Here is a 14960-nt window from a genome sequence, read left to right as displayed (position 1 = left end):
AAAGGATTAGGGAAGAGGGCATTTTTTCAGGATTTGGGGGATTCAGGTTCAGTTCTAACCCATGACTGAGAGAACTCATGTTTGCACTCATTTGCATTAAACAGAATTTTACATTAAGAGAATTTTACATAAAGGTATTGAAGTAGTCACTGAAACAGGAACTACCACTGAAGCCTTTCCTCTACCACTGTGTTCTCCAATCCCTACTCTACAGAACAGTCCACATTCTCCCTCTTTCCCTTTCTCCTGCTCTGCCTCTGTCAACTGCTTCTCTGCAAAGTGGAACAGGATCAATAGGTGGAAACTGCAAGTGTTTTAACCTTGAAATGGTCTAATGCCTGTAGGTTACAGCCCTTTGCCGAGACACTGAAGCTTAAATCTCCTCCGGCAGAAGACATTATTGAATTGATGCTCTCAAATGTGTCTGACATTCAGGTCTAATGCTCCAGCTGATGACTGGCTGCACAGAAGAAAGTTGTAATGTCTGCCATGTGTTCTTTAGCAGTTACCACTTTTTTTTGAGGAACTTGATTTTTTAGGGCCTTTCAGAGCACACCTACTGGATTGATGACCTTACACATGGAGTACTTGAGTATGGATTCTGATGGGATCCAGGACTAAACCAAGCACCAATGTTTTTAGCAGATTTTCTACTGACTATGGCCAAATGACAAACCTATAAAGTTTAATGTGGAAAACTGAGTGTCTTACGGCTCACAGTGCCTTCAGCCCTGGAGGTTGGAAGCTGAATGCAGATTTTGATAAACACTGTTTCAATTTATGTTCCCAAAGAACTAGGTAGAGCGAGGTGCTTAAATATTTTATGGATCTAATCTCCAAATGCCAGGTTTGTATGAATATTGGAGATGTAACAGTATACAAATAAAGCAGAGGTCTTGATTTGGGAGATAAATTAGACCATTATATATTGACTGACGATCTACCACTAATCACACAAAATCAGAAAATGATCAAGAGATATTTACAGTAATTCTAGGTGCTCTGTCTTTACAGTAATTCTAGGTGCTCTGTCTTCCTTTTTTTAAATCTTATTTTTCCAGATCTCACTGGACTGGAGATTAGTTATTAAGAAAGCAAAATGCAAAGGGCTAGATTATACCTCAGATTTGTTTTGGGTGACAGCAATTGTCAGAGGCCTGTCACAACATCTCAGGCTATGGGATGTGTTATTTAGTTAATATATTTCTCCATTACATGGAAAACTTTTAAGTTAAAGTACATGATAAAAGTGGTTAATTGATAGACTCCAAAAGTGAGACTCCTCTTCCTTACTTCCATATTTCATCCATATTCCAACTGTCACACTGAGGAAAGGCTAATTTCTCAGCACACTATTAGCAGCTGAGAATTCAGTCAGACAGAGGGAATAAGGGAGATTTTATTTGACTTTTCAAATTTCTTGCACTGTAAAATTGAAAAAAAGTTTTTGAGGATCTAGCTTTCAATGAAAACCTGTTAATAAATCATTTTTCTGATAATATGCTCTTCATAAAGTTCCATGAAACTGAATATTTTTTGCAAATATACACTCCACAAATTATAGTCAGTAGTGGAAGAAGTGTTTAGATATAAAAATAATGGAGTTTGCAGTAATAGGTCTGCATTTTAACAGTATTTAAACATTAATTTAGATAAACTGAAGCATGTTGTTTTGTTGAAGAACAAGTATTTAAATCATACAGAAATGAAATTATTATTTTGAAATGTGGGCAAGGAGATGTTACTGGATACTTAATACACATGTTACATTCAGATACTATTCTGTAAGGCTAACCTATGCTAACAGAATATCTGTTTGAAATATTTTTATGTATCATATGCATCCATAGTCAGTAGCTGACAAATAAATAATTGTAGAGACAAGATGATTTTTTTCACTGAGTCATCACAGCTTGATAAGTCATTTTAATTATTTTGCGATGCGTATTTAAAAGACAGCAATTTGTTATGAGCTCCAGGCTGAGACAAAGTAAACTTACAGGACTGACAAGGCTGTGCCAATAGAGTGAATCTGCTTCTAGACATTGCAGCTAGATATTTCTTACAGATTTTTTTTCTTCTTACTCTATTTCTCTCTGTAGAGGTCCTTCTGTAGTGCCATGGTAGAGGAGCTAAGGATGTCTCTGAAGTGTCAGCGTCGATTAAAACACAAGCCACAGGCCCCTGTTATTGTGAAAACAGAAGAAGTTATCAACATGCACACGTTTAACGACAGAAGGTTGCCAGGTAAAGAAACCATGGCATAGACCTGGGAAGCCAAATACCCCAAGCACAAACTGTCGTCTTTTTTCCAAACAACTTTGCGAGAATGTTTCCTGTGGAAATATGCAACCTGTGCAAAATAAAATGAGTTACCTCATGCCGCTGTGTCTATGAACTAGAGACTCTGTGATCTCAGCAGTTGCAATGGCCAGACTCGAATCACAAGCATCATGGATCAATCAAGTTATGCGGGGTTACACTGTTCGTCATGGGTTTCCACCATTCTGAATGAGTGAATGTTCCATCTGAGTTTTGTGGCTGGTTTCAAATGCAGTCTCAGTGAAAAATTACAGGTTCCTTTTGAAGTTCAACAGTTGCCAGGATATGGAGAATAAATGTCCAAGACGATACTAACCATGGAAGGAGTCTAGTAAAAGTAGTGTCTCAGAACTGTAGTGGAACAAGAAACCATATGTTCTTCTGAACTTCCAGGCACAGAAGAGTTGGTAACTGCTGGTAGACTGAAACTACCATCTGGACAGGCAATATGAGCTTCCTGGATAGGAAAAATGTTAAAGTGAAGAAACATGAATCCCATGAATAGAAGGATAAATATGAGAATGCTCACCTGCGTTTTGGACTGTCTGTGTCACTGAACTAAGTAAATAAATAATAATTAAAAAAAAATCAGTAACTTAAATTTACATGGGCTGGAACTTTGATCTAAAACAGCAAAAAAGTCCATAATTTTGACCCAATTTTTTGATGAATGAAAGTTTCCTTAGTACAAAGGAATGTATCTTACAACCTTTAGACATAAGCAATTACTTTTTTTCTTTAATTGTGGAGGGGGGGGGGAGCAGTGTATTTCACACATAGAGGGCTTGCATTTTAGCCTGAATGGGTTTTGAAACCCTTGTTCCTGCTACTAATTGAACTCAATGGAGCCTGTGCAAGTCTCGCTAATATTGGAAGTGGGATGGGTCACCTAAAAGTAGTGAATGTGGAGAACTTTAAGGAGGACTGCATTTTTCAATACAGTCACAGTACTATAATGAACAAAATTCTTGAGCAGTTTTTTTTTTTCAAAAAAAAAATGTTCAGGTTTATTTGTGGAAATGCAAGATTTCTATGAAAATAGTTTTTGTATGGAAATTTTTGTAATACTTTTTATCAACAAAATAAGAACATGTGTTTCTGTCAGGGGTGTGATGCCAAGCATGAATGGTAGTGCGTGTGCACCACCAACGTTTGGTGAAAACTATTTTTATCAAGAAAAAGGAATCTTAGAAGAGACATATTTTCAAGTTAGATAATATAACAAATAGGTGCACTACCACCACTGCTTACCATGTTACACCCCTGGTTTCCACTAGGCTGATAACATGCTGTCATGAAAATTGTGTGTAAATGGTAAAAGACACAGACCTCTTGACCACATTGTGATAACAGTTAAAGTGCACTCAGTTTGCTGTTCGAATTCAATGCACAAAATTAAAAAAAAACAAACAAAACCCACACATTAAAATTATGTCAGTTTTAGTTGTTCTGTTTTTGCTGTGTGATTTGAGCAACAGTACTTTGTGTTAGTACTGGTACTTAGCCTCAGCTTAGTGCCCTATCCTGCCAATTCTTGCCACTAAACATGTGGCCAGAGAGTTTGCTAGGATTTCCGAGAGAAGCCAGTACAGCACATTGTGATGTTTTTGCAGGATCTGTCTCTTAGCTGCATCAAATCTAATTCATATGTCCTGCCTGTGGTGATTTCCTGGACATAACATTTTGAAACACTGCCCTACAGGTGCTGAATCTTGCATCTCTGTGTACTGTAAATTTATTTGTATCTCAAAAAAACATGTATAGGATTGGTTATGTAGGAATGTTATGTCAACTGAAAAAGATTATGAAGATGGTCTTCTTTATATGGAAAATAATTCATTTGACTAATTTAAAAAAATTCTTAAAATTATCATAGATAATCAGTCATTGGTGAATAATGAGATCATTTGTTTACTGGGGCTTAATTTAATCTTGTCATCATCTTTCTAGCACAGGAGTACAACATATATCATTTAAATTGTAGAAAGTATATCATGAAATTTGGCGGGGAAAGGGGAGGTTTGTGTCTACTACCCAGTTCTCAAAAATCTTCATAGAGACTGAGCTGGCCATTTCCATTGTGAACAGGGACTGAGAAAGCAAATTCTCTTATATTTGTGAGAGTTTCATCCCCATTTATGTGATAACAAAGAACAGGTTATCTTTGTCTGAAGCATAAAAAAGATAAAAACACATTCAGCAAAGATTCTGAAAATGGGTATACTTATGTAATACATATTTAAGTTTAAGTTAATTCTTTAAAATGCAAAGGGGAAGAAAATAACTGTCATACAACACAATGAAAACTCCCAATTATGATGGTTTGGAATGAAACAAGAATTGGCTATTGAATTTTCTTGGTGATTTACAATAAAATTTGTAAATTCATGTAATAAAATGTTGTATTATATTGAAACAAAGCTTTCTTTTCTCCATGAAGGGTGGTGAAATACGCAAGATTCCATTCTTACCTTGATGCACATGACTAATTCTCCTTAAACTTTATGAGAGCCAAAGTAAGTGTGAATGCAGAATATGTCCCAAAGGTTTTATTTGGTCAAAGTCCCCCGAGGAACAAAAATGCTAACATAGAAGTAGTGTGACTTAATTACGATTTCGTAGAGAATTTCAGCCTTCTGTTATTAAAGGAAATATGCAAAGTACCTGGAGATTTGTATTTAAGATCAAGACTAGAAATGCATGGCTCCACAGATTCATAGTAGGATAATGCCTTTTTTGAAAAATCATACACCAATTCATACTGTTACTTTGTTCTGCATTAGTAATTATTTCTGTGTTTTTCACAGAAAATTAAGACATTTAAGGAAAAAAATTACTAACAGAGTTGATCCCCAAAGCAGTAGAAAATACTACTGGAACTTTTGTACTCCGTAAAGCTCAATGGTTCATTTTCCTTTCACTGTTATAAAGGAGATCCTCAATTCTGAAGAAAACTTCGTCATTTTGAAAAACCTCTTAATGACTAGTCCCAAATTCCCAAATTCTCATGTAGTATAAATTTCTAGAGTGTCATTAAAGTCAATAGAACTACATCAGCTAAAATCAAGTGAGTATCTGGCCCATGAAGATTCAGAATCTGTACATAACTGCTTCATGTAGTTTCATATAACAACTCAGTTAGTCTACTGATTTCCCAGGACAGAATGATGGGTGCTTCTCTGACTAACCTTGGATGTCAGTCTAGAGAAGTATTTTAAAGCAGTTATATGATGCTACCTGGTGGATGACAATTTGAGGTAAAAACTGAACAGGACTTCTTTTTTTTTAACTGTATCTGTTTCAAGGAAGACAGACATCCATCATCTTTAAGAATTCTCAAGACACACAATTTAGATCTTCAGGTTCCTTCATCATGGTTATATAGTAATATGTAACTATATGGTTATTACAGAATAAATGCTTATTGATAAATGTTGTTTGTGAAGAACCAGTTGTGAAAATTCTGAGCCAAATAGTTGGATGAAATCAAGAGATATGTGGTGCTTTATAGTAAACAAGGATTTGGCCAATTATAGACACCAGCAGGCCATTTTATAGTATTCTCCTATATTATAGTATTCTCCTACTGCAAATACAAACATATCCAGGAAGTATCTGGCAGATTTTGTATGAGATCACTTTCTGAAGTTTCTATCTCAATTTTTAGTTGAAGAATTCAGTATAGGTTTGAAAGAACCTTTTGTTTCATGTTTATATTAGACTTTCTATGCATTAATCCTTCCTGGTTTGATCCATAGAGTCTTCCAAAAAAAACCAAAATAACACTGTTTAGCCCTACTACACTAACTAGTTAATATTTCAGAATGGAAAAGACATAATTTATGAAGAAAAAAACCCCACCAAAATCCAAAGCCTCAAACAGAAGTAGGAGAAATACCCTGATATTCTACAAAGTCAAAATGTTTTCAGGTAAAAGGGGTCATGAGCAGAGAAAATGCCATGCAAAGAGGTAAAAGGTAATGATATAAAATACTTTTGTATTATTATTATTATATTATGGAAATTAGAAAAATATTTGAAGTACTTTAGACACAACTTCACTTAGTCTCTAAATACATTAGAGTCTCCAAAACCATCAACCAACACAAAATGATGATTGAAATGCTGACTACCTTGAAAGCAGTGTAAAAACTCCTCCTTCAAAGGAATCAAGATTTTGTCCAATACATCCCCAAATGTGTACTGACACAATATTAAAGGCAAAATAGCATACCAGCCTGAGTTTAGGTGTGAGTTTTGTTATATTTTCAAAAATGTGTAGAAGAAAGGGTTGCTGAGGTTGACTTGTCTGACATCCAAGATCATTGCGTTCCAACCTCAAATATGTTAGTGTCCTGTTCCCTTCCAGTCTTGCCTCTTTGTCTTCCTACAAACACCTCTGACACTTTCAAATTTATTTTCAAAACCCTTTTCTTTTGGCTTTCCTATAAAATGTAGTTCTAATTAAAAATAAAGTTACTCAAGCACCACATCTCCCCAGTTTGTATCCACCAAGATAAACACACTAGCTTTTCATGTGACTGTAATCTAATTGTCCTTCTTTTCATTTACTACCCCTCTCTGTCCCCTGCCTGTGTTTTCTTCTCCTGTTGTTCTTGTACTTGCCTAGACTGTAAGCTCTTAGGGGGCAGGGAATCTGTCTTTGATTTGTTCCATGTAGCACCATGAACTATGGAGCTATATAAATAATAAAAGAAGTAGATCTTCTTAAATGATGTTTGAAGTGATAGTGATCTGATTGACTGCCAGTCTAGTAATATATTGTTTTAGTTCATTGCCTGAAATCCTAATCGCTACAGCAATAGAAATATCAAAAAATAAAAATAATAAAACCAACCCAAAGGAGCTATCACACCCACTCATCTTACTGGAAATTTCCCTGCATGGTCAGAGCATAGGAATATAGAACATAATGTTCACATAACTTCTATAAAGGTTTTAATAAGAAATCAGCTACATTAAAAATGGAAAAAGAAGGTTAACATATAAAAAGAAGAGTTATATGCATGATGAGCTTTGCAAAGAGAACTTTTAATTCATTTAAGCTTGGAAAAACTATGATTAAGCAATTTGTCAAGTTGAACATCAGGCACCTTGTCTTCCTTCTTGTATTTGCCCCCTTAGATCAACAAGCCTCTCATTATCACAATTTATGCCAACCTTATTTTATTAATTATTGTATGAAAATCATTAGAAATTTTTTATGAAATATAATTCTAATTAAAACTAAAGAAATACTTCCTTTTGTTCCTATCCAACAACAGTAACTTTCTACAACTACTGGAATGACAGAATTGTGGGAATTTGAGAAAAATTATAACAGTAGATAAATGAAAGGAAACGACTGATGCATCTGATCTTGAAGACAAACATAGCAACTTTTTGTTTTACCTTTGTCTTCTTCAAGAAATGCCACCCTGTAATGATAAACTTTATTTTTCTGAATGTTGACGTGCACACTGGAAATTATACATAGATATGTCTTTCAAGGATTCTCAGAATCAAGAGGATGCCTTTCTTTCCTTGTCATACAATGTATGCATAATTTTTCCAGCTGCTTAGGAAATATAGGATGAACTAAAAATAATGGAAACAAGTTCCTTCTGTGGGAGTTTTGCTTGGAGGAAATAAGATACTCAGAACTACATTAAACTTAACTGAAAATTTATATGAAAACATTGGAGATTGATAAAAGTTTGAGTGGTTAATATTCCTTGGGCTACATCATCCACCACAGACCAAATTTGTAGCGATTTGGTTTTGAAGGTACAAGTTCAAACCTTGCGATGGATTTATGCCACAGGTTGTCTCTTGCCAGTCTCCCACAAGTAGACTGTTGGCTGTTAAGCCCAGGGAGTGGAAAACAACTTAACATAGTGATGGTAACCATCTCTTTATACTTTAACCATGCCAACTGGCTGGGCCATTTAGCCCTAGGTAGATCAACAGAAATTTCTATTTCTGTACACTGTTAAGCCATTCTATGCATTAATATCTGTGTTAAAAATGCTCATTTGTGATAAGCAAAAATTACTTCTGGGCTTATCATAGAGGCATCTTTTATAGAATCATAGACTCAGAAAATCACAGAATTATTGTGGTGTTGAATTGCTGAGTCCAATGACCTCTCCAGATGGAAAGACCTTCTGGAGACTGTCAAGTCTAATGCCCCTGATCAAAGCAGGGTCAACTAGACAATATTACCCAGGATGTTGTCCCTTCAGGTTTTGAATATTTCCAAGGACGGAGACTTCACAACCTCTCTGTTTCCAGTGTTCAATTACACTTACAGTGAAAAAATATTTTTTTTTCTTCACTTTTAAAGGTAATTTCTTGTATTTCAGTTTGTGCTCACAGCCTCTTATCATCTTATGGGGCACCACTGAGAGTATGGTTTCATCTTCCCCCCATCAAATTCTGCCGAGCATTCTCTTCTCCAGGCTTAGGAGTCCCAGGTGTCTCAACCTCTCCCTATATGACAGATGCTAAATTTGTGAATCACTTTTGTGGTCCTTTGCTGGGGGCTATATTCACTCTGTTATGTTTTACGTCCCTGTCTCTCTTGGACTGGGGAGTGCAGAACTGGACCCAGCACTCCAGACGTGTCTCACCAGAAGGGGAAAGATCACCTTCCCTGACCTGCTGGCAATGGTGTTCCTAATGCAACCAAGGGTTCTGTTGCTCTTCTAAGCTGCAAGGACACATTGCTGTCTCATGTGCAGTTTGTTGTCCACCACAACCCCCAGGTCCTTCTCAAACCTGCTTTCTAGTTGGTTGGCCCTGAGCTTGGGCTGGTGCATGGAGTTATTCTTCCCCAGGTGCAAGACTTGTCATTTCCTTTTGTTCAACTTCATGAAGTTCCTAGGCCCTGAGCTTGGGCTGGTGCATGGAGTTATGCTTCCCCAGGTGCAAGACTTGTCATTTCCCTTTGTTCAACTTCATGAAGTTCCTGTTGGCCCATCTCTCCAGCCTGTTGAGGTCCCTCTGAATGGCAGCACAAACATCTGCTTTATCAATCACTCCTCCTTTGTGTAATGTGCATACTTTCTGAGGATGCACTCTGTCCCATCCTACAGGTCATTAAAGAAGATGTTAAACAGCATGAGACCCAGTAGCGACCCTTTGGATACATCACTAATTACTGGCCTGTGGCTGGACTTTCTGCCACAGATTTTGGCACTGATTCTGCCAACCTTTTGACCATGACAGTTGAGCCAGTTTCAATCTACCGTACTGTTCACTGACTAGCCCACACTTCATCAGTTTGTCTGTGAGGTTGTTGTGGGGAGTAATGCTGAGACCCTTGCTAAAGTAAAAATAAACAACATCTACTCTTCTTCCTCCATCCACAAAGCCAGTCTTCTCATTATAGAAGGCTATCAGATTTACAAAGGGAAAATCATGTCTAGCCAACCTATGCTGACTACTTCCAGTCAACTTCTTGTCCTTAATATGTTTGGAAATGGTTTCCAGGAGAATTTGCTCCATCACCTTCCCATATATGAAGATGAGTCTGACAATCCTGTATTTCTCCACATCCTCCTTATTACCCTTCATGAAAGTAGGAGTGATATTTGCTTTCTTCCATTCATCTCAGGCATCTCTGCCAACCATGAGCTCTCTTGTCAAGAGTGACCTCACAACGACGTCAGTCAGCTCCCTCAGCCTTTGGAGGTGCATCTCATCAAGTCTCATCAACTTATATATGTCCAGTTTGTTTATATGTTCCCTAAACTGATCTTTGTGCACGAAAAGTTCCTTCCTCCAGACTCTCCAACGGGTCTCAGGGACCTGGCTTTTCTGAAGGTGAGTCTTACCCATAAAGATCCAATTTGAAGAAGATACTGAGTACTTGGCCTTCTCCATGTCCTTTGTCACCAGGCCTCCACACCCATTCTGCAGCTGTCCCATGATTTCCCTAGTCTTTCTTTTGCTGTTGATGTATCTGTAGAAACCGTTCTTGTTGCCTTTCACCATGCTTGCCAGATTCAATCCAGGTGGGCTTTGGCATTTGTAAGACTGTCCCTGTGTTCCATGACTGCTTTCTTTGGGATTCTTCCAAGCAGATCTTGGAAGGCCAAAGGCCAAATTCTGCTCTCCTGAAATCCAGGATTATGATCCTACTTTTTGCCCTGATCCTCTTCCATCAGAATCCTGAAATCCATCACCTGCTGCCAGTACTGTCCCTCACCCTGATTCTTCCATGTCTGTAACCATGAGATCCAGCAGAGAGCCTCTCCTCGCAGCTTCTCCAACACCCATGTCAGGAAGTTATGATCAAAGCACTGTAGAAAGCTCCTAGGCTGATTGTGGCCTGCTGTGTTGTCTCTTCAGCAGATATCATGGTTCTTCAAGTCCCCATGAGGACTTGAAGAGTTTGAAAACATAAGGCTTCTTCCAGTTGTCTGAGGACATAATCTACTTGCAATTTGCAACATACAAGACAAATTATGAACTTTCTATCAGGCCATAAATACCCTTTCATCTTGTTTTGCAATATCTTTTCATCTTCATTCACTTTGAATTCTTATTCAATAATAATAAAAAAAATCCTGGTCTCTGCTTAGAAAAAGCAAAATATATATATATATTTTTAAACAGATTTCTTGCTGCTGAGTCCTTTCTCAACATTACTAAGAGAACCATGGCAAAATATCTGTCCATCTGGACTTCAAATTTTAGTGACTTGTCTGATTAGGTGTAAAGAAACTAAGAAAATTTTACCTCTGCAAATGTGGCAGAAAACATTCACTACCTTAGAGTGAGCAGTTGGTGCACAGTTCTGTTTTGAAACATTTCAGACTATTTAGTTGCTTCAAAATGGATAGCGATTTTCAGCATAGCTTATTAATGGGCATGTTTTCATCTTTCTCTCTGAAAGTTTTGAAGAAAAGTTACTTGACGTGGGGGGAAAAAAAAGCAAAACCTATTTGTGTTCAAGGTTCATGAGATCCAGCAGCTTTTTCTAGACCAGGATATTATCCTATGACTCAGTAAGCTCTCAGATGCTAGGTTTTTAAATTGTAGACTCATGAACTCTAACTGCAGAAACACATCGATAGCTTTCAAATTACTAAAGGAAGTTAATAGCTGCCATTATCTGAATCAGTCCTAAATTCAGAAGAAAGTGTCCAAGAAACATGGTTGAAATACAGCTATATTTATAGGTTTTTTTAATAAAGCTTATCAGGTGTTTTCATTTTATTGTTATGTTTCTTTCAATTAATGGTTCCCAAAATAACTTAAATCTACTACTAGCTACTTACTCTGGACTATTGCTTGTCTCTGTGTATACTGTAAGGTCAGTACAGTGTTCTACCAGACAGATGATCTTTGGACAGAATCTAGCCTGAGAGAGACAACATATGGCCCTCAGAATCAAAATAACCCAGTTATAACAAGGCTATTGAAATTATCAGCTGTCCACGTTTTGGCTTAAAGCTTTATGTTCTGGTGATGGATATTATATTCATTTTGTTAGACTTTTATTTTCTTTTTCCGTTTCTTTATCCCTGCTGTACATGGGTCCACATTATAGGAATCCCTAGTCTAACATCATATTCCAGAAATTACCTGTGAAGTATAGGGGTCATTTTAGTTTCTACAAGACGGTGAACTAACGCATGTTCCAATTGGGAACCTGTGATACCTGCTATTAGCAGGCTGAGTCTCATGATAACGACTCACTAATTTTTCTTGTAATTTCATTGCCTTTTCTCTACCTGTTTGTTTTTGTCCTGATAACTGGATTTCTTTTGTTGTTTTTGGTTTAACCTTTGTGTTCTGTAGAGCTCCTGCAAAAATGGAATGCTAAAAAAATGCAAACATTACATAATAGCAATAAGGAAAAAAGGTAAGTGGTTTCTCAGAATGGTATTTATTTTTTATCTTGCCTCCAAGATATTCTGGTCCAAGAACTTTATGTGATGACATCACATCAACTTGAGTTAAGGACCCATTTCCAGGATGACAGTTGTTAAACTCTTCTTAACGTGTCTGGGCCCTCTGTAATATCAAGTTTGTGCTGCTAACATTGTTTTGACAAGACCGAGTTAAATCATGCTGCTCATCAGCAGTACATCTGTTATGTCTTTTGCTATTTACAGAACAAAATTAATATGATATGTACAGAGATGCTGGAACTTCAGTTTATTTACACACCTAACCCACAGGTCTATCAGAATTTCTTTGGAAGCCGTTAAAAAACTACAACATTATAAATCAATTAGCTACTCTTAAACTGTTGCTCTGAAAAAACATTACAAAGTGCCATTATATTTTAAATGGAAGGTACAGTGAAGTATGGTCTTTGTAACAAGCTATACACAGATGAATACATGCCAGATGAACTACAAGGAGTTCCAGGATGTAACTGAATGACCCGATTTTCTATCTGTTTATTAGGATGTTAGGCTCTTAACACATTATAATTAATAGTGGCATCTTTGACACTAAAAATTGAACAGTGAGAGCTTTGCTTGAATGTCCTAAATTGTACAGACTTTGATTTAAAGCAGGTTTATGTATCTCACTTGTTAAAAAAAAGGTTATGAGAACTAGATAAGTGATCCTGAGCCCAGTGAGTTCAGCACCCCATTGGTGGCACAGATTAATTTTTAAAACGGTTGCTGTCTTGGTCAGCCATTTTAGCAACTCATTATGAAAGTGAGTGATTATGCCATAATCATGCCACCTATCTAACACCGTGCTCAGCATAAATGAAATGAATGGGAATTTTTATAGCATATTACAGGAATTTATATGCATTAGTCCACACTTGCCTGTGTTTTCCAAGGCTTAGTCATACATGACATGGTGGGGTTTTTTCATGAACTATGTATATAGATGCACTGATTGCTACATGAAACCTACTTTCTTGCCCTCCTAGGCAGATCCATTTTATGATTTTGCTGTCTGTTTTTAAAGTGACAAATGGCTTTATGAAGATAAACAGGATAAGCCAATGTAGCTTAAGTTATTTATTTTAAGACATGTTAGGAGATGTAGCTAAAATTATAAATATGGCATGAAATGTAAATATTGATTAATCCATTAGAAGAGTTGGCATTAAGGCATTCATTAAAATTCAGTGTATAAAAAGGCAGATCATATTGCCTTATTTTTGAATGATACTTTTTTTTAAGCTTCTCAATTAACAATCTTTAATCCTATTTCTAAACTGGTATCAATCTCTTTTTAAACTTGTCAAATAACCAGCAAATGGCTGATAAGAGATTTCATCATTTAATTCTCTTAAATTTTCTTTTCAATAATCTAGATGATTCATAATTACAATTTACTCCATTTTTGTCTGCTAGCTTAATTACACAATCCTTGCAGTATGTCAATTTCTTTAAAGACTTTCAGATAACTAAATTATGAATAATTTCTGTTATAATTCTGAAATAATTGCTCAACATTATGGATTTTTTAAAAAGTTTTCAACAATGAAACCAATGTCCTTCTTTCATACTGGAGACTGTTAAAGAAGCTTGTGGATTAAATTTACTCATAAATTTATATCTCCAGCTGTTGGAGATGCAGATATTTTGTTTGTGTTCCTCAATGTCTGTAAACAAAACTTTTGGTTTAACTTACCTTGTAATAGTTTTACCTAGTATTTATTTCCAGTGGGGATCTTCATTACAGTATTTGATTTCCTAACAAGCATTAATATTTACATCCTCATAATGACCTTAAAGAGTATTGCTTTCCAATTTACAGAATGGAATAAGTGATACAATGAAAAGTGAGTTGCCTAAACGTAGATAGAAGGTCTGTGTCTACAGTCTCCTAAATCCTTACTTAATGTCAGTACATAGTGGTTACATGTTTTTTTGAATGCAGCATAAATCCAGGTTGCTGTCAAAAGAAGAGATCCTGTCCTTTCTCCATTTTCTAGTCTTTTAACCACATCCCTCCTTTGGACTATCATACACCTTTTTTTTTTTTTTTGGTGGTCATATGATGAGAAGGATCTCTGCTCCTGCAGAAAACTAACAGACAATGAAAAGGAAGGAGGGAAGACGAGTTTCCAGCTCATGAGAAACCTTAAGTGAGATTATTACTGTATTATGACAACCAACTGCTGTAGGCAATGATAGCAATCTAGTGTCCCCTTATGTAAAAATCTTTTTTTCCCCCAAGTTGAGACAGAAATACTGCAAGGGCACATTTCTGTACTTGAAAGGAACTGGAAAATGATGCTGCGTTGTGTCAGTTCTAGCACAACTTTAGTAATGAGAAGCCTGGCCTTGGCATCACAGGCTGGAGCACGTGTTCAACTTGGATGCTGGCCAGCCCTCCTGTGCACAGCTGTTTTGTGAAGAGGGGTCCTGCAGCAGGTGACACCCTGCATTAAGGGGGGGGAGCATTCATTAGCACCTCTGTTAATGAACAGCAAGTGTTGCTCTGCATGCATTCCCTGCCTGGATGGGTATCAGGTGCTCAACCCAGCCAAGTCCTAGCTTTCAACTCCATTCAGTGTGAGGACTCAGTTCTCCCTTCGGACTTGTTTGCAGCTGGAGTGTTGCAAATGGAGTGAGGAGACTGCAGCAGAGCAAACCCACCACATATGCTCAGTTTTTAGACATCTTAAACATAATGCTGTTTTCCAA

General features: G+C 36.8%; 1 protein-coding gene across 1 annotated transcript in view; it reads left to right on the top strand.

Moving 5' to 3' along the window:
* LOC104623271 (glutamate receptor ionotropic, kainate 2) overlaps positions 1 to 2645 on the top strand; it is a gene marked incomplete at its 5' end in the record, with an annotated part of 143488 nt that extends 140843 nt beyond the window's left edge. The window contains one exon of the mRNA XM_010290314.1: positions 2103 to 2645. Within this exon, the coding sequence (XP_010288616.1) occupies positions 2103 to 2267 (165 nt within the window). The remainder of the gene's footprint in view (positions 1 to 2102) is intronic.
* Positions 2646 to 14960: the final 12315 nt, after the last annotated feature.

The sequence above is a fragment of the Phaethon lepturus genome, unplaced genomic scaffold, assembly GCF_000687285.1.
Source record: "Phaethon lepturus isolate BGI_N335 unplaced genomic scaffold, ASM68728v1 scaffold1957, whole genome shotgun sequence".
Classification (NCBI taxonomy): Eukaryota; Metazoa; Chordata; class Aves; order Phaethontiformes; family Phaethontidae; genus Phaethon; species Phaethon lepturus.
The sequence above is the reverse complement of the archived record's forward strand: the minus strand, read 5'-3'. Positions and strand labels throughout refer to the sequence as shown.